This window comes from Limanda limanda, chromosome 21 (assembly GCF_963576545.1).
Source record: "Limanda limanda chromosome 21, fLimLim1.1, whole genome shotgun sequence".
NCBI lineage: Eukaryota > Metazoa > Chordata > Actinopteri > Pleuronectiformes > Pleuronectidae > Limanda > Limanda limanda.
This window is the reverse complement of record NC_083656.1, coordinates 11,317,569-11,338,368: the sequence shown is the minus strand read 5'-3', so window position 1 is coordinate 11,338,368 and position 20,800 is coordinate 11,317,569. Positions and strand designations below refer to the sequence as shown.

The window sequence follows — 20,800 nt, the reverse complement described above, 5'->3', positions numbered from 1 at the left end:
CAGAAACATAAGGGCTCAATTGCAACACTCATTGTGAATCTTTGAATTGGCTTTGTGACATAAAGTCCATTTAGGTTGTAGAACAGTAAATGCAGATCTCTGTTTGACAAACTTTTGTCTGTTGCTTCAGTAATAATCATTACAAACTTTTGTGTTCTAAGAGTGTATTATGTATTTTGTAAAAGCCAGCTACTTAGTATTTGAATTTGACGATTCTGATACTTAAATGCCAGCATCAAATAATGGTAAAATTATGTTCCACAAAACATGGAAAGGTAACTCGATGCAAAGATCTGTATGGGTAAAATAAAAGTGTTGACAATGTGTTATTTAAAATCAGATCAGTAGCCAGATATTTGCTTTTAGACAGGAATTTGATATGACCTCCTTGCTCATGGTTACCATAATCATGCCATAAAATGCTGTCATAGGGATGATCAGACATCTATCTAGAGCAGCATTGAAGAAGAAGGGATTAAAACATCCATCTTTGGATGATTGGAATGAATGGAAATGTACAGTATATTAATAATAATAATGTCTGGTTGTATGACAATTGTAAGATCCACATTTTTACAGTGTAACTTTCATATGTTAAATGCCATTTACGCTTCTTGCGTTTAAACTATGTATTTCTTTATTTTTGTTAGTTTGATATACTGTGTACAGTTGTCTAGCCATGTATCATTACGTGTGAAATAAATCAATCATATATTGGGTTGTGGCGGGTCAATGTGGCGACCATATGAGTAAAGAGTGAGACGTTATGCAGCCCTCTGTACTAAACCTGGATTGAATGTATGGTTTGTGGTTTAGCCATTAGTCAGCCTGGTAATGATAGGTGCCACCTGCTCTACTAACATGTCCAGACAGGCTTTTAGTCACTCTCCTGTAGTTGCTCTACAGACGCTACTGGTTTTGCTAAATTAGTGTTTTTGAACGAACTAGATGATGTTATTCCTACTGAAGGTGCTTTTGTCTGAAGTTAGCCCTCGATGTGCTTCTCCATGGCGATTCTTTAACACATGCTTTTGAAATGTGAGGTAAAAAAAAAAGAAATCCATTGAATAAATCACCTTTCTCTGGGATGACAGACTGTATTTATCAAGCAGGAGCCCAAAATGTTTGTTGCAATTGAGCACAAACTGGACAACACCAGTTATTTTGAGATAAATGTACCTGAGACAGTATCAGCAAAATCACATCGACACTCGTTTTGACTGTAATGCAGCTGTGTACGTGATTCTGCTGTGTTTTTGTTCCTTTGGTTCTTCTTTAATTTGCACCCCCCTCCCTCAGAGGTGTATTGGCTCTCTCCCTCTATATATATATGAGCTGTTTTGCGTGATGGTTTTTGCTTATCAAGTTCACACTTATTGGGAGAAAAGAAAACACTCCAGAAATGGTAATAATTATGTTAATGGTGTGAGTGATGATATCAGAGAAATCCCACACAGATTATGTTGTCGCTGAGGTTAATCCATGAAAGGAACATCTTCTGTATCAACGCACAGCACGTTGATCCAGATTAATGATAAACATCTAAGTCATCTTTTGAAATGCGCCTGTTACAATGTAAATGGATAACACAGTTTGTCCAGACTGCAGCCGCGTACTTTCCTCACCTCGCTGTTTTTGGATTGTGGATCTCGTTCGAATCCACAGTAAAATGTAAATGCGCTGCGACCCAACCAGCAGATCCGGTGGGCAGGGTCCCACTGTAGCCCCGCTGAGACCCAAATAGAATATAAATGAAGGCTAAAGACACAACATATGGCCGCTCCCTTGATGTGCTACATTTGGAGGCTCTGTCGTCAGATTTCAAAGAGCATATTCGATACCTCCTTGTGAGCGGCGTGCAAGGGGTCCTGCATCTCAGCCGCGGCACAAAAATCTCCTTTAACGCTGCTGCTGCTGCTGCTGCTGCTGCTGCTGCTGCAATGTGTAAGCGTGATGGTGACTCACCTAATCAGCACAGAAATGTTCCTTTCATACCTCTGGACATACATAACATGCACCGTGCACAGTTGTCATCATTATTATTATTGTTATTAACATCCGAGGGAAATGCGGGAGGGTTTTGGTTGCATCTTAGTATCGGGGCTCAGTATGAGGCTCAATCTAACAAACGTGCGACACCTTTTTAATGAAGATCGCAAGCTTGAGACTGGAATCTGAATATCTGCAGACAAGGCAAATGTCTCTCACTGTTTATTATGGTGGCGGATTGATGCAGCCTGGCCACCGATGGAGTTCTGCCATACACGTGTATCCTCTGCACCAACCTTCGCTTACAATGGACGCTTCAGCCCAGATGACATTTCTTGGTTTTGTTGGGAAGCAAAACGCCCTTAATGAAATGGATTAAAATGCAAGGCGTGAAAATGGACTGACCTTTTGGTCCTTTAAAGGTAAGCTGTTCTGTTTGATAAAACAATATATATATATATATATATATATATATATATATATATATATATATATATATATATATATGAATATATATATAATGAAAACCTGGGTCTGTTTTGAAAGATTTTTAAAAAGAAAAGAAATGTTAAGAGCTAGAAAATGTAGATTTCTTTAATATAAAAAAGGGAAAAAATGTCATTTTGTGTTGTTATTCTTTTATTTTTTATTTTAAAGTTGTTGGTTGTATCTCAGTATGTGATATTATCAATTTGGGGTCTTTATGTATATGCCATTAAATGTCATTTTTTTCCACGTATCCATCCAGGTACACAATGTGGCAGCAAGGTGTATTTCTTCAATTTTAGCAAAAATCAACATGTGCTACTCTCGCACTTCAATGACTGTCATACAATGACTGAGAGGTCTATTATTTCACTGTTTGCTTCTTCTGTGATTCAATTGTCCACCCGCTGTAAGGAGTTACTCCGCTATTAGAAACAGACACCTCCTCCATTCTTTGTTGTGATTCCATCCTACGGAGCGGTGCAACTAACTAAATGAAAAATGAGTTAACAAGTTCACGATGATGATGTTTCAAATAAGTTATTGCGTGAAATTTTATAAAAGAAAATGACAAAAAAAGTCTGAACAATAATTGTGTTGACACTGTATTTTGTTGCTTCATTCTCCTTTACACACACTCGAGCCAGGAAGGAGGGTTCCTGGTGTGCATCTGCAAAAATGTGCAAAATCATGTTGAAATAGCTGCTAGCTCAACTGAATTTTAAAAAGGTGGCAGCAGCTAATAAACTGTCAAACACTTGAACAAGTTGCAAGGTGTTGAAAATATATTTGTACAAGTTTAATTAAAAAAGGTTCCATTGACTTAACTTAAACAACACAAAGTTGTGTAAGTGAATTATAACGCTCAACATGGGCCTGTCATTTTCCCAGGAATGAATTCAAATGTTACTAATCTACAAGTCTTTGCTGGTTAAAATCATAAAAACACATGAGTCAACTAATTGATTGAGAGGGTAGAAGTAGAGTCGTGTTAATCTAACAAATCAACACTAGTACATCCTGTAATCACTGCAGCACGGCAGCCACCATAATATGTTATATGCTCTGTCATGTTGCATTAGAGTAATTGTGCATTAAACTGTACTGTTATTTTTTTTAATTCCTAGTGTATGTTATGAATAAACAAATGTGACAGATATGGAAAAGAGAAGCGAAACAAACAAACCAGCTCCTTTAAATGCAGAACTTCATGGATTTTGATTATGTCGCTGAAATTTCTGGGAGGAAATTGACAAACTAAATGTGCCGGACACTTTAACTAATTCAAAACATCAGTGTCACTGCTGATGATTTTGAAAAGAATTAGAAACTGGAGCTTGATTCCTGCTCCACTGATGTATTCTGCTCTTCTGTTCATCTGCATGTCACAGCTTGGATATTTTTATTCTTATGCCGAAACCCCAGGGTGAGGTGAAGCTGCATGGACACTCACAGATGTCCAGCCCTCATTACGAAACAACAACCCCTAAGGTATTCATGCATCAGCCATGAACAATGACCATGAATTTGAACAATATGTTGAGATAAAATGCTTGGGCCCCACAGCAGTGAGATAGTGTTAGGGTACACTATGTAAAGAAAGGTTCTTTAATGTAAATGTACTTGGCTTGGGTCTCCAGAGACCGTGGTCCCCATGAGATTCCCTGAGAATGATGCTAAAGGGCCTGTTTGTGCCCTGAAATCAATAGAAAATGCAGCGACAGTGTAATATTGGCTACATCGTGGTATTTTCTGTAAACTGTCACCCAAAGCAAAGAAAAAAAACCATATATAATCAAGCCAAATGCTCTGTAACACCTCGAGGTGACTCATTTTCGGGCAGGTATTAATATCTGCTTTTTTTCGTTGCCGTTTCTCCGGTTTTGTGTTACTCGTGTGCAAAACATCTGCGCTTGAATTTGTCCTTTTTGTAAATGCTTGCGTGAAGTGTGTGAAAGCGAGCGCATGGAGAGTGGGCATGCAGCAGAGGGGAAAACATTGATAAGCGCTGAAGATGAAAGAGAAATGCATCAACGTTTAGAGCCTCCTGTGATGTCGGCTTCAATGTAATGGGACGAAGTCTGGTAATTTTCAATTAGAGAAGAGGTGGAGTTTTAAAAATGTCCTCTTTCCGCGCCTTGCAGCAAGAATCCATAATCCACAGGAGGTATATATATATATATATATCAACATAAATTCCCAATTGTAATTCCGAACTACGCACTGGGCTCAAAAGAAACGAAGGAAAGCCTGCTGTTTGGATAATGCACATCAGCGTCTCCCGTTGCAAGGTTGTGGTGCATTCGTTTTATCAAAATCCACTGTTCCCCCTGTGCACCCCCCCAATGTTATCTTTTCCCTTCAAATTCAATAACCTCCCAGCTGTATGTTTCTCCAGGGATTTCCCCATCTAAACCCCCCCACCACCCCTCAGCCCCTCTCACCCCGCCCCGGCCCACAGACAGACTGCGGGAGTATGTGGGGAACCTGACACAACATAAACTCCACTGTGGAGCCGAGGTGTCAGAGTCTGTGGGCCGCCTCTCCGCCAAACGAGGAGCCGTGGAAATGCCAAATCCCCTTTATTTCTCCACACTTAACAGGATGCAGCACAAAAAAAAAAAAAAAACTGGAAAAAACACATGTGTTAAACGCGAGAGTGGTGTGTGCGGAACAGCTGTGTGGGATGCAACCATAGGAAAGAAGAAAAAAAAACTATGTTTAGATCCCGTGGCCTATTTAGACGCTGTTTATGTGACTACAAGTTAGCAGGCTTAGCTCCGAGTGAGGATGCAAAGTATTATGGGAAGTGTGAGGAAGGGATGACATGACCCACTTGGACTTCATCTGTGTAAGATAGTTTAAAGGAAACCAGAAGCCCTTTGATATAGCGTCTGCTCTTTGTTTAAAGATTTAGACTTTTCTTTTGGTTGCAAGATATACTACAGCCGCTCTCAAAGGGATTCCTCGCACTGTACTGAATCCTCTTTGCTTCCCGCCGCAGCCTATATTTAGATTTCGCTCGCGTCTCCCAGTGTTATTTAGAGCCACATCCCATTGAGTTGGGAATATTGTTTCCCTTACTTCGTCCCACAAATCGCGATTAATAATCCAGAGCGAAGGGAAGAGGATACACGCAAACATGTGAGGCCATATCGGCAGACGTGTGTAGGGTGTACTTTGCAAGACAAACACTCAGAAGGGCCTTGTAACTCCAGACAGTTCCTCGCCTCCGCTGGGAATAAAACACTCATCCTGACCAGCGAGGTATGTCACCCGGAAAATAAGCCATGTTTGTTTCTCCTTCCACTAAATGCTGGTGAAGTCAGAGTGGAGGAGTTGCTGTCCTGTGTGTGTGTGTGTGTGTGTGTGTGTGTGTGGCCGGGCTCAGATTGACGATGCATGTCTCCAAAAACTGGTATTTCTGGATTCATGTATTCATTTAATGTGTTTGTGTTAAGGCTATATGTTGATGAGGCCCGTGCATAATGAGCTGCTTTATAATGCTCTAGAAATAGCAAAGACAACAGAAAGGAGCTCGCCCATGAATATCTCACCAGTGATGCTTGTGACAGTGTGGGCCTGTGGTGGAGGCTGAGCTTTGAAGTAATTACTTTCCTGTGAATATCTCGTTTCCTGCATGCATTAGAAACACAGACACTTCCCATGTAATCACCGAGAAGGAAGGTATGTTGCAAATTGTTCCCAAGTGCTCACACACCCACACGCAGACATACTTCTGAGGCACTGTGCAGATGTTGTTAGAGGATTATTGCACTGACTTGGGTATTGATTTACAATAACGGCAGATTGGGGGGAAATCTTTTTTTACGTGGCTCGGTTAATGTTGTGGCTTTTTAATGGTGTTTGGGAATTATGTAGCAGCTTTTACTTCCGTGGTATTCACATATTCACAAGAGGTGGTCGTTTTGGGGGATATATTGGCAGCTGGATGAGAAGAGAGGAGACACTTAATACAATAACAAAATCTGGCGACCGGCTCCTCTAAAGCTGCTTCCAGACGAGCAGCTGAAGTTCAGACATCTTCCTGAACAGCTTGCAGAGGGGCTGTATGTGAGCATTTTTGCAACAAAGTCATTTGACAAAGACATTTCCCACAGCTTTTCCTGACGACCCTTCCGAGTAAAATGTTTGAAAAATGCCAGAGTGAGCCCCTGGGAGAAGACACCAGGAAAATGTCGGGAGAATTCACGGCAAGCGATCGGACATGTTGATGACGTTTCTTACACGCAACAGATGTCAACTTGGACATTCAAGAGCTTCATTGGAAACGGACGACGTCGGCGTTGATGTGCTGTTAACGGAAACATGGGATTTCTATAGAGGAATGTGTACGTCATGTCCTTCCTCCTTCATGCTCGACTTTAACACCTGAATGTTCCAGACATTTTCCTGTTTTCACGTCGTTTTCATTTTTGTCTGTTAGTCGGATCTCACAAACAGTACAGATTACCCCGACAAAGTGGTTCAAGGATGCGATGTGAGCAAGACATTCAATGTTGATCTGGATAACGGCGCTGATCCAGGAATTTTTCTTTAACATTGTGAGAAAGGTTTTTTTTCAACATTTTCCTTGAAGTTCTCAGAGAATAATTCATGGGTAATGTTAAAAGATTCAGGCATGTTTAGGGGACTGAAATTCTGATTCAGATCCAGTGAATTTCAGTGTGGTTTCACAAGAGGAAGGTTGGGCTTGGTGGAGGTACTGAGCTCCTCCAAGTAGTGCTGCACTGCACCCAACAACAAATTGGTTTATTGAATGTATAGATTTAAACATACTCAATATATATAATTAAAAAAAACACCTCTACAGGTGGTAGGATTTATTTGTTACCTTGAGACTAAGGGTAACTATTACACCCCTGTTTTCAGTGTTTATCCTAACCAAACCTGAGCTAATTAGCTGTTTACCACACACATATGAGGGCGCTGTCGATACGCTTATCTAAACTATTCCATCAGATGCTGTTTAACAGTATGTGATGAAGGCTGTAGTTTTCATGTCCTTAGTTTTCTACGTTACATCGACTCACTCTTGTACAAGATGGTGGCTCAGAGATGCTTTCAGAGTGAGGTCAATAACAGAGAGCAAAAAAGATGAATGAAGCTCCTGTTTTTTTTCACCTATGCGGTTTCACTATACAACGTTTACATTACTCTTATTTTTTCAAATTATCGAACAAAACTTCTCGGCCTCTGTTTCAGCATTATTCCATGTTTTCTCTCCCAATGAGAAGATGAGGATATCAGAACTTAAACAGACACTTAACAAGAAAAAGGAAAAACATTGTGATCCCTCTCTTCTTTCTATTCTCCGCTTTCCCTTCCTACTCTCTTGCTTATTCTCCTTTTGTCCTGAAGAAGGACATTTTCGTCCCACGGGGGATAATAATATTGACGTGGAGAGATGAGCTATTGATTGAGAGGAGAAGACAGCGAGACAGTTGACATGCAGCAGATTACGACTACCCGAGCAGCATAAGCATTCATACATGTCTGTGGCATGTGTAAGTAGGGATGCACCACTTACACTTTCAAAGTCTCGGCCGATGTGCAACGCATCAGTTTTGTTAGAGGATGTCAGACATGGGGAAAGAGGAGGAGTGGGCGCACGTCTTTTCCTGCAGGCCTCTCGAGCTTTGGCGCTCGCTACACATCTTTATATGTCTGGAAATTGATGCAACACAGCTTTGTTCTAATGCCGTACGATATATATGAAGAGATAATGAGATTGGGTTCCGTCCTGATTGAAGGGGATGATGACATCGATATGAAATAGCTTCTGCTTGGCTTCTCGGTGGATTTAGATGCGTCTTTCTTGTCCCGCTGGTCATTTGACCTCCATTGGTTTGCACAGATTAAATAAGTGATTCAGCCACCACACGGCCTCCTATACAGAGACACACCGGGTAGAAGTCTGATTATGTCTCCTTTTCTATCTAAAAGATGCTTGAAGAGACGCCTGGATGCAGCTTCTGCAGAGCAGGTCAATGTCACAGAGAACGAGCTGAGCGAGACACTTCTCGTGTATCATTTCGTGGACGATATCAATGACCATACGCAGCAAATAGATTCCCACTGGCAATTATGCAAATGTGGATGTGACATGCCGGTCTGAGCCAAGCGTGATGCGACGAGAGGGGAATTCACCAACACTTGGCTGCTCCACCACCGCTGCTCCTGCTGCTGCTGCTGCTACCGTTAGCATTAGCATTGTTCACACATCCTCTCATCTTAGGCCGCTTCCACACCCCTCCCCCCCTTTTCCCTCCCTCTCTCTCTCTTTACCCCCTCCACCGCCATGTCTCCATCCTCCTCCTCCTCCTCCTCCCCGCCTGCCTGCGTCCTCTCTTTCCTGTTCTCGCTGCGGTGTTGCTATAGCAACGGAGAAATGTGGGAATACCTCCGTCCTTCAGAACGCAGGAGAGAGAGAGAGAGAGAGAGAGAGAGAGAGAGAAAGAGAGAGAGATGGAGGCAGAGAGGTAGAGGGGAAGGATGGGAGACAGACATAGAGTCAAGGGGGAGACAGAGGTAGAGACGAGGCGAGAGGCGAGAGGAAGAGGAGAGGAGAGGAAAGGAGAGGAGAGATGAGGCGAGGAGGAAGTGTGGAAAAGACTGTTAATTAAAAGACAGAGAGCAAGTGGCTGTGACTCACTGCCTGAATGGACACCATTGCCTGTCACTTAGCCCCTGACTCCGAGCAGTTGTCCCCCTCCTCGGTCCCCCTAAAAGCCGCCTTCCCATTGATATTCAGGCTCGGCGATGGCGAAGACGCCGCCGCCGTTATCCGACGGAAGGGCGGGTGCCAGTGTGGGTGGGGTGGGTTCGACTGGGATGGCATGGTGTCACACCGCCATTGCGTAGCTCCACGCTGGGCCCTACGCACGCCATTTGTTTGACAATCCATGTGTTCTGGATGTCTCCATTTGTAGTGAGGCTGCAGTTTCCATGACAACGCCCAGACTAAAATAGCACCCCGCTTTCTTCCCTCTCTCCCTCTCTCTCTCTCTCTCTCTCTCTCTCTCTCTCTCTCTCTCTCTCTCTCTCTCTCTCTCTCTCTCTCTCTCTCTCTCTCTCTCTCTCTCTCTTTTTCTCTCTCCCTCTCTCCTCTGCTCACAACACACTCATAAAACTGTTCATTCCTGATCTTGGGCCTTGTTCTATCAGGCAGAGATGTCCCATACTGCTCATCTCCATTCATCATATGGATTGGAGGACATGTAACCCCCCCCCCCCCTTCCCCCTCGCCTCCCCCACCCATCATCACCTTCACACAAACACACACACACACACTCACGCACACACACACGCACGCACGCACGCACGCACGCACCTACACAAGCATCACTTCTCCACCTACCTCTTATCTTCCATTTTCAGTCTCTCGGTCGCCCTGCAACAGATTCTGTCAACATGCATCAAGCGCTGCGTTGCCATGACAACGGTCTTGAAAATCACTGCAATTATTTCAACAAAGACAAAAACACTGCAGCCACTTGGGGGAGAGGGAGGGAAAGGACTGAGCGTGTGTGTGTGCGCATGAACGTGTGCGTGTGTTTCAGGTTTTTGTGAGTGTGAGAGAGAGAGACATGCAGGGCTGCGAGTGTGTGCATGCATGTTTAGTGACCCTTCACTGAACTGTTGTGTATCAACTGTAGCAGCAAATGTGCATATGTTGGTGTGAGTGTGTGTGCATATGTTAGAGTACAGCGTGTGTGTGTGTGTGTGTGTGTGTGTGTGTGTGGAGGCCTCATACGATGAAACTCCTGTCATCCACTCAGGCCTCTGAGTATGTATATGTTGTTCTGTGGTGCAGCACAGGTGGACTCACTGATGCATTAGTGCAGGTGTATCAAAGCCAACCTGTACCAGCTACAGTGCCACGTGTATACAGCATGTGTGTGTGTGTTTGTGCGTGGGTGTGTGTGTGTGTGTCAGACTGTGACAGGATTGGATTACAGTACACCACTGTGAAAGGCTGAGTCAAGCAGATGGACACAGGGAGATTTGCACAAGTACAGTTAATAATTTCCACTTTAAGCTACTTTATGCTTTTACTTTACAAACATTGCGAAGTCATTACCTTGGCCTCATGTAACAGTAAAGTGTTGCACATGAATGCATATCTTATAATCAATAATGAACTGTGCATTATAATGTTACCAATACAGACAGTTTATATAATAAATTATACTATTGATATTTAAAGTCCTGAGAGCTCAATGCACTGCAAATTATAAACACATGTGAGAATACACACAACACATGCAAATGGAGAAAGCATCATACATTTGAAAACAAATAATCAACATGAATCAACAAATCACATGAGATCAACAACAGACAATACACCGTAAAGTGAAAGAGTTAATTATAAAGTTACTCAGTTACTTAAGTGTATTTCACCAGTTTTCTTGAATTGGCAAGTCAAAGTCATGGTGGCTTAAGTGTCATGAGCCTATTCATCACTTTTAAATTCCCCCTTGAATAACCTCTGTTGTGTGGTGGAGTATTTGCAGCATGTGCGCATATGTCATCATATTGACAAAGATGTGCCTTCTCACGTTGCAGTGTGTTGAGCTCTGTGGGCCACCGTACTCAGTGCTATCCTGACTGGTGCTGCAAGCCCATTGGTTTCCACGCAGGATATAAATATAACAGAATAATACAAATCTAACAGACCCTAAATAAAAGATTAATTGATCTATTTTAAAAAGGCTGAATAATACAGTAACGTAGAAATTGTATATTTGTTGGATCCATTTTCAGTGACACAGAGTATAAGCAACAGTTAAATTATGAATATGGAATAAACTGCTGTGTCCATGTTTATCATAACATAAGAATCTGTTGCCCAGCATATGTGATTTTCAGGAATAAATTATGTCAGACTTTGACTGTTGATTCAAAACATGGAATTTGTTGTAAAACAAATATATAGTTTCACCCGAATTATCTTCTACATAATTTTGGGATTACCTTCATCTGTAATGGAGTGTTTTAACATTGTGTTGACGTCAAGTGGATATTTCCACCACCAGCTGTCAAATGTGGGCGCCCCTTTATTGCACATCAATTGCAGAATCTAATGTTTAGATTAAACATGTTGCACTGACAAGCCGCCTTTGTGAATACAGTGCTGTGTGTTACTTTGTGCAATAGATCCTATCTTCAACTTATCAAACATGATGTCAACGCTGTATGCCTCTAAATCTTCACACTCGCTAATCCCATTGTATCCCATAAAGCTGCTTTGATACTAACAGATACTTACACGTGTGCCGAGTCAGGAAAAACACTCCAGGCACTGTAATTTCGGGGTTAAACCCATGGCAGATGACATAGCAAATTATAATGAGTGTTTGTTGCCTGTGGCCAGTGTGTAAGTGTGTGTGAGTGGGTGTTTACCCACGCAGAGGAAAGCCAGGTGGTCGCGTCTTATCTTAACCAATTTCTTTGTCGTTTTGTTCCTCTAAAGCCGAAAAAAGTCCTTCAGGATCCGTATCTGTGGCTCCAAAGTGGATTTATCCAACATGTATCCTTGAGTCGAAAAGCTGACTCAAATATGTATGCCAGGGTGAGCTGTCATGTCACTGCACGGCGAGGAATTGGCAGAGACAGTGATTTGGACTCCAGTCGACTATGAAGTAGATTGGGACCAGAAATCCCCGGGGAGAGAGAGTGAGACGAGGTCAGACAGGAGGGCTATAAAAGCTCTGCCTCCTTTACTGGAACATGCACTTAATGTCAATCCGGGTATGACTGGAGATTTGGGATGCACAGCAGTGAACCCTTTGGCTAAAACAGCTAAATGTGAACAAGTATGCTGAGGTGAGTGCACGCGTTCATTTATTCAGTGTGTTAAATATTTTGGTGACAAGGTCTTTTTTTTTTGTTGTGCACGCACTGGAAGTGACAAGACGTTCATACATTTTTTATGAATATGGAAATCAAGGTTATGTAGATTATGGACACATTTGGAAATAGGAACAAACATACCTGTTCTAAATGTTTTATACCTGTTTTATACGTTGATTTTTTTTTTTTACATGGTTTCCTTCATATCAGCAGAGGAACTCTTGAGGTCGAGATCGAGTCAAAACAATGTGGAAGTCGCAGAAAAGCTCCGGCTGTTTATTCTTCTTCTGTTGCATCTGCCTGGCCGAGTGTCGGGTGCTGAAGTTTGTCGTCGCCGTAAGTTTTTTTCCCTTTTAATAATTTTGTATTACACTTTCACATGAAATTGTCCCACGCACATTTACAAGATGCATTTGTTGAATGTGAGAATTTTTCAATATAAGCTCCTTTAGATTACACGAGCGGTACGCTACTGTACATGGCTGCTGATTCCACTGTACTCTGCTGCTGCTCGGTGAGCGGTATTACCCTCACACGTTTATGTGACAAAGGATTACTTTGAGTCTAAACTCCGACAGTGTCGAGCGTATCTCACTCAGACACCACAGCTTAGTTCATAAACCTCTTTGCATATTTTTTTTCTCTGACACTGGAGTTCAGTGGTAGAAGGGGAAAAAAAGTGATTGAAGGATTTAAGTGAAAATCACAAATGTGGAAGAAGTTGTTCTTCATCCTTTTAGGCTCCTTATCTGTTACCACACATGTTGTACTTATGTGTTTTACACTTACTACTGACTCGTATTATAAAACAGGATGACGACAGTTTACAACTCAAAGAACAACCCGACTATTAACATTTACACTAGTGAGGAATTGGTTTACCACTTAACATCTACTAGTGCAGAGATTCTCAATACGTTGACACCCTATTGTCAATAATCCAGAAAGATGTCCTTGAAACTGTAGGGACAAAAATAATTTTCATCATCGTCACCCATATTATATAATCATGAGTTTAAAGAATGAATCTGGAAGTTTTTCTCAGATCACCGTTGCAGTGTGCTGTGGGCCCCCTGAGGTCCATGGACCCCCATTTTGGAACCACTAGTGGAACATTATGGTTAATGGAATAAGACGAATTTAAAGATTTACTTCAGTTGGCGACACACAAATTATAAAACTTTGTTTAAGTTAAATTTAACAAGTTGTAAGTTCTCAAATTGTGTTGGTTCTTATGGTGACTTGTCGTTAACTATTCATTTTTAAACAATGTATTTTAAATTAGTTTGAGTTTGACTTTCTATATAAAAATGGTTAGTAAGGCATGATAAGTAACTGTTTGTTATAATGTTACAAAAGCCGTTTGCATAGTTTGTGCTTTTGACTTGAAGCTCAGATCAAAAGAAATATATCAAGCAATGACAAATAATACACATTGCAGAAAAGCACTGGCTTATTTTAAAGCCTCTGACTAACAGCCTCTGATCAACATTCCCTGAAATTAGAAAATACAAAATAAACATGCAGAAAATAATAGGACTACCCACTTTTAATACTAAAATTCAGATTTTTTATATTTTTTTTAATAAATGAGCAAATTGATTAATTTATTTTAAAGTTGTGAATTTTACCGTTTTATTTTGTGCTAGCTGTGAAGTTTGGGCTGATTTCAGTGTAAAATCTTACTTCCTCCCCCAACGATTGTTTATGGCATCAAAACAACAAGGATCTCTGACAGTGAACCGTGACCTTGTTGACTTCACTTTGTGCTCAGCTCTTTCCTTGAGCTTTCCAAGTCGCTGTGGCGCAAAAGCACAAAGTGAATCAGATGTGTCCGTAATCCGGTTTAATCAACCTGTGTGTAATGTCACTGCTCAGAAAGTGAGTCCTCAGTTTAATCACACTACCGGAGCCGCTCTCAGCGTTTGTGTCTCGGTGACATCACCGCTGTGACTCCGCGCCGTCTTAACTCACAGACCGAGCTGCCCTGAGATCTCAGGTTTCTATTTATGACTTCTGTCCCAGGGTGTATTTCCTCCTTTAAGTACACAGTGTAATGGCTGACACAGCAGCGGGAAATGTGTATCCAAAGTGACATCATGTGTTATGCATTTTTCAGGTATTGCGCCACGGCGACCGATCACCTATTGAGTCATATCCCAGGGATCCGCATGGGGCGGACGTGTGGGCTCAGGGCTTTGGACAGCTGACTGAGGTACTGGGTGTTATTCTCTGTGTGTGTGTGTGTGTGTCATCAGTAATGCTTTGGGCACAGGCCTTGAACCTGTCGGGTAACCTCCAGATGTAGGTGTAGGTATGATGTCCCAGTTTGTTTCTTTTTTCAGAAGAAGGCCTAAAGCAGGGTGACACATGTCGAAGAGGTTTTCAGTATGTAGTCCAAAAAAATGAAAATCTACCTACAAATTCAGTAAACACATATTGTACATTTGTTATCGTATATGTTGAACACATATCTCGTGAACTGTTCGTCTTAACAGCTTTACACTTGCCATGTTGTTTATGGCCCGGGTGAGTGCAGTGTTAGATTTGGTGCGATTTTGACAGGCAACAACATTCATAGAATCACTTCCTGTTCAGCAACTTGTATTGTTTTTCATTTCGTTGCTGCAATGCTTTATATGGTGCTGCCTTACAGAGCTTTTATTTTGAAAAGTTGAGAACCTCGGTCTGAGGATTGTGTCGATTCTCAATAACGGCAACATGCAATATATGAAGAAAAACAAACATCCGTTAAGTTAATAATCTTATCATATGTAAGAAAAGGTAGATACACCAGGTAGGATGAACGCAAAGTTCACACTGCATCAAAGTCTATTTGTAAAAAGCTCTGTACAAAATATCCAGCATGCAAACAATAAGAAAGTAACTGTTCAAGGAGGACTCACTTATGACAAGGAATAATCTGGAAGTAGCTCCGGAGCATTAACACATGAAAAACATCATATAAAATGTGTCTTACAGAATAAGGGGAACTCATGGTGTAATTATGACAAAGGCAAACGTCCAAAGTCCTTTAGTGTTGAGCTGTTGGGGTGGTGTCAGGAATCACAATAAATTTCACTTACCACGTTGCATTCTAAAATCACTTTCTAATGAGTCCTGAGATGGAAGAAAAACGTCTCGCACTGAGTTTTAATTAAACTCCTTCCTACTGTGACTCTGCTCTGCTCTCAGGCAATTAGGCAGTTCGCTGTGAACAAACGTATTATTTTGGGCTCTCGGATGCCCTGCAGTAGGGGCTGAAATAAGTTGTTTTGTGCAAATAACGTGGAGGCTGACTTTAAATATGCCACTAACAACAAGGGCAAATTTTCCTTTCAGCTGGGCATGAAACAACAGTTTGAGCTGGGCAGGTTCCTGAGGAGGCGCTACGGAGACTTTCTCAGCGAGGACTACGACAACAGAGAGGTGAGTGTGTTTCTGTATTTGTGTATGCGTACTGTGGGATTATTTAATTTTTTTTTCTACGCTGCTTAGCTGGTCTCCCCTGTGAGCCATGTGGGCTTCAGTGTCACCTAATCCTGTTGCCGTGCCGGGCCCCCCATGTGAAATCAGGTTCATGTGTGGCCCGGCGATAATCTGTGACGCCTGCAGCCACGCTAGGTTAATGAGCATGACTCATAATGGTGGTGTCACCGGCGTGGCCTGGTAATGGGCTGTAACATGTTGGGGGGAGGGGAGGGGGGGGGGGGGTAATCTTGTTCCATGTGCAGTTCAGTTGGCAGCACGCATGTTGCTTCAGTGTGCCCCCGGGCTGCATGCTCAGCACACTGATATTACCAAGATATGATTTCCGCTTTCTTTTTCCCTGCCTGTTTTTTTTTACACTTACAATGTGTTCCTGTTTTTCCCTCCCCCATCCCCCCTTCGCTTTGCACCCATGCAGTAATTTCTCCTCTCTCTCCCTCTCCCTCTCTTTTAAATAACACACAATTACCGCAAAAATAAACAACTCTTCTCAGTACCTGTCATCTGCGATTTGTCGCCCAAATCTCAGTCAACTTGTAGCGCTGCCATGTCTGTTTTAATTTGACAAAAGCAAAAGGGGGGGGGGGGGGGATAAGCCTCCTCTGCATCGCAGGGACATCCAACCTTATCAGCGTGATTTACTGTGTGCAAAAACCTGACACGGGGTGACAGAGAGATATAGACGAGCGAAGCCTGATGTCAGAAGAGATCACAGCGAAGACGGATGTTGTTCCCTCTCCTTCTCTCCTCCGTTTGGATCCTCTCTGACTCCCCTGCTTTCCATGCTCAGGGAATACCTCAGTTAACTTGGGATAAATGCAGCTCACTCATGATACACTTCAGCCTTGCTCTGTGCATTTATTAAAAACCGAAATAGCAACAGAATTATGTGCATTTCTACTGTGCAAATGCAAATTCATTCCTTCTGAGTTTCGAAAATACATTTTCCTTATTCTATAAAAAGCAAACGTGTCCTATTTGGAAGAAGGCAGTGGAGCGAGGTGTCTAGTATCAGCACATGCTTTTTTTTATTTTACCAAAATCTTTCCTCAATGTTTCCGACAGTTTTATGTCCGGAGCACTGACTACGACCGGACTCTGATGAGCGCCCAGGCCTGCCTCGCTGGAATGTTCCCCCCATCCAGACGCCCGCCTCCCATCATGCCCCAGTTGCTCTGGCGGCCCATTCCAGTGCACACCATCCCCAGGGCTCAGGACAAGGTGCCGCTGCAGGGCCACATAAATATTTCCTTTCCACCGAGCCGCAGCACAAAGCTGATCAAAAAAGCTGCACGGGTTCACTTGAGTCTGTCCTCCCAGCTCCATGCTCACCTCAGCCATGTGACCCCTGCTGTTTTAAAGTGTGAAATGAACATATAATTGCGCCTCAGAAGAATTGCAGTACCTGCAGTTCAAATGCATTGATGTTGTGCCGTTGCTTTTTCGAATCTCTCAAGCTGCTGAAGTCTCCAGGCAAAGACTGTCCAAGGTTCAGAGCGCTGATGACGGACACCTTCGAGAGTGAGCATTACCAGAGGTTCCTGAGGACTCACCAGGTGAGACAAAGCACAGAGAGGGACGCCTACCTCGAATCACACAGCTCTGCAGCTCGTCCCCAGCATCTGCTCGGTGACGCAAAGCACAGTTTGTGATAAAAGTCACTTTCCTGTGAGTCATGTGCCTGTTAACCGCCGAAAGCTAGTTTGTAACTTGTTGTCTTATATCGTCAGGATTATATAATCAAAGCTGCTGTGAATAATACTTTTCCACCTCGGCCGCGTCTTTCCCCCCCCCCTGCATATTCATACCTCCATTTGTCAAATAACAAACACTGTGAAATGCGCATTTCTGTAAATAACGGTGAAATATAAACTTCACACACATGGAGCTGGTGCCAATGTTATCGGCACCTCCAACGGACGTGTTAGTTATGCCGTAGACATCGCGTCCTCTCAGGGATTTTTCTCAGGCACGGTGACTCCAGTGCCTCCAAAAAGCTGCACGGTGCAATTTCTCTCACATTCTCAGAGACACTAATTAACGGCTGGATTGAATTAGATTAAGAATTACGATGAAAAAGGTTTTAATTAAACTCGAGTCCCACGTGTGCTGCCCAATAACGTGGGTGTTTGAGATCAGGACTGCAGGGTCTCCTGGATTGAATTTTCACACCCTCTGCTGGAGGCACTGCACCTGCAAGTCACATGCAACAACTGAAATGGGGCCGTTTTTCATGGCGCCGTCCGTCCAGAGGTTAAACCCGCCATGACACCAGTAAACTACATTAATCCATCGAGTTAAGTGGCTTTTGTGCAACTTTGCATCCTCAACACAGAATGAGAGATATTTTATTTGCGGACCTTCAAAAACAACCACAAAAATGTTTAACACCTCTCATAAAAATGATAATTAGTGTCGTATTTCCTGGAGCTTTTTCATTCGGTGTGAGGATTTTAATGTATTCTCTCTCCTCCTTCCCCCTGCAGCACTTTGTGGAGGGACTCTCCAACCACACCGGTTACCCTGTGTCCAAACTGGTCGGCAAAAAGATATGGAGGGTCTTCGACACTCTTAACTGTCAGGTGTGTGTTGATATTCTCCCATAAAACACACTGAAGCCTGTTACGCTTCCTGTGTTCTGCAGTTTACAAGTGCCTCAATTATTGACACAAGCAGCAGCCGCGGAGCAGAGAGAGAGAGAGAGGAAAAGGAAAAAAGAGCTTCCTTCAGCACATCTGCAGAGGGACGGGGCGGCAGTAGGCGGTGTGGAGAAATCACTTTTATACACCTAGTGAGACATGAATAGGACAACATATTGAAAGGATAATTAAAGCATTAGGAGATGGGAGGATTCTGGGCCAGGTTGAATACACTCATTCAACGCTTGCAAAAATGGGCATCTGTTTTCTTCAGGACCACTGCTAAAAATAGCCGGGAAAATAGAAACCACGACACGCTGCCTTTTTATTTTATTTTATCTTTTATGTGTTGTGTAATGTGATAATTAGCAGGATGCTAATGTTTCGTCTGTGTGTGTGTGTGTTTGCAGAGGGTCCATAACTTGACTCTCCCACGCTGGGCCACCCAAGACGTCCTGGACACCCTGAAGAGAATCGCGTCCTTCGAGGTCACGTACAGCATCCTCAGCCACAAGAGGAAAGAGAAGGCCAGGCTCTCGGGAGGTGGGGCTTTGCATCAGTGTGCAATGAATGTGACAAAAATCTTATTAGAGCAGAAAAATAATCTGTACTGTTGTGACTGCTGGTGGAGCCGGGGTCGTGTTTCCCAAAAGCATATTAGCACATTTGCGCTGATGAAGAGGGTAATTACAGATGCTCAATAAGGTCAAAGAGGATTGTGTTAGTGTGCGAAAATACTCAATTCACACTGCTGACTCTGTGTTAATGCACCAGGGGTTCTGCTGAATGCCATCCTGAGGAATTTCTCCCGTGCCGTGGAGCAAGGCAGCAGCCTGAAGTTCATTATGTACTCAGCTGTGAGTTGAGTGTTTGGACAGAGCACACACACACACACACATACACATTTATAATCTATTGCACAAACTGTGTCTCCTCAGCTGCTCACTGCCGTGACGTCTTGTTTCTCATTCCAGCATGACTCCACACTCATCACCCTCCAGGCAGCGCTGGACGTGTATGACGGCCTCCTCCCGCCTTACGCTGCCTGTCAGCTCTTCGAGTTCTACCAGGAGTATGATGGGTAATGACTCTCCTTTATGACACCGCTCTTCTCTATGCATATTCAAGTTGTATCACACACCACATCTTGAGTAAACGCATTCCGCCGCCGCGCCACAGCAAACCGTTCGAGTGCATTCGCTGCTTTTTTTCAATTCGATTAAAATCTGGCCAAAGCTCCAGGAAACCTAATGGACATCAACACATTTACATAATGCTCGCCATAATTGCACGTCATCTCATTCTATTCATCCTAATAATACCCCCAGGTCCTATTCTCTGGAGCTGTACTACCGTAACGACTCCAGGAGGGAGCCCTACCCCAACGCCTTGCCGGGATGCAACGGGCTGAACCCCTGCCCCCTGTCCCTGGTCAGTGAGCTGGTGCGGGACGTGGTGGCGGAGGACTGGGAGGCTGAATGTGGGTTTCGGACAAAATGGTCCAGCACAGGTGAAGATCACACCACATACCTTGGCACTGTTATTGCTTCAACTGCAACCCTCACTGGACCTTAACTCCCCTCTCCAACAACCCCCCCTGTCTGTTTATCCATCATATCTATTTGATTTGATTAGTTAACTTGATTGAATAATTCAATTGAATATATATTGAATAACCGAATTGATTGATTGTGATTTCTTTTTCTTTGATGCCTTTTGTAGTTAGGTAAATAAGCTATCCGGGTTAACTCTCGTACCGGGAGATATTAGAATTTTTGACAGGTGAAGAATCCATGTCTGGAGCCCAACTCTTTTATTTTTTCAATTAAGGAAACCTATGCTACAATCTATACCGTTAGTTATCCGAGATCCAGTGTGGGGACACGACAGGGGTTTTGGAGAATCCTCCAAATGTGCCATATCCACCGGTACTTAACCAGGGTCGTTGTCTCCCACAGGTGTCTTAACAGCTCTTGCAGTGGCTGTGGGTCTCCTGGCAGTGGCGCTGTTGTGCAGCATAGGAGTGGCAGTCCACAGGAGGAGAAGGCATTACTCCAGGGAGGTGTAATGCAACGTGCCAAAAATACAGAGAGGTGCTTGGGAGCTGTGGAAACAGCTCTAATAATAATAATGTGCCATGTATTTTGATAATTCATATGCTGACTGTGTGTGCTCATGAGCTCTTTGCCTCATGTTCGGACGGCGAGAAGAATATGCATCATGTTCGTGGATTGTTAATGAAAATAATTTAACAGAGAAATGCAATGTTTTGAAAATAAACGATAATTTATAGCAGGCATAACTACATTTTATTTGAA

The 20,800-nt window shown here is 43.0% G+C and overlaps 1 protein-coding gene across 1 annotated transcript; it reads left to right on the top strand.

Moving 5' to 3' along the window:
* Positions 1 to 12,600: 12,600 nt before the first annotated feature.
* LOC133028340 (testicular acid phosphatase homolog) lies at positions 12,601 to 20,550 on the top strand. The gene is made up of 11 exons (XM_061095536.1): positions 12,601 to 12,690; positions 14,474 to 14,569; positions 15,697 to 15,783; positions 16,909 to 17,064; positions 17,301 to 17,399; positions 18,330 to 18,427; positions 18,895 to 19,025; positions 19,257 to 19,339; positions 19,457 to 19,563; positions 19,811 to 19,992; positions 20,441 to 20,550. Exons 1-11 carry the CDS (start codon positions 12,601 to 12,603, stop codon positions 20,548 to 20,550), a joined length of 1,239 nt encoding a protein of 412 aa, XP_060951519.1.
* Positions 20,551 to 20,800: the final 250 nt, after the last annotated feature.

What these genes read in the sequence shown, in the direction of transcription:
- LOC133028340 (XM_061095536.1), top strand. Translation starts at nt 12,601, where the DNA reads ATGTGGAAGTCGCAGAAAAGCTCCGGCTGTTTATTCTTCTTCTGTTGC. An exon ending in AGGACTACGACAACAGAGAG is followed by an intron (nt 15,784 to 16,908) that starts GTGAGTGTGTTT and finishes TGTTTCCGACAG; the next exon opens with TTTTATGTCCGGAGCACTGA. An exon ending in GACAAAATGGTCCAGCACAG is followed by an intron (nt 19,993 to 20,440) that starts GTGAAGATCACA and finishes TGTCTCCCACAG; the next exon opens with GTGTCTTAACAGCTCTTGCA.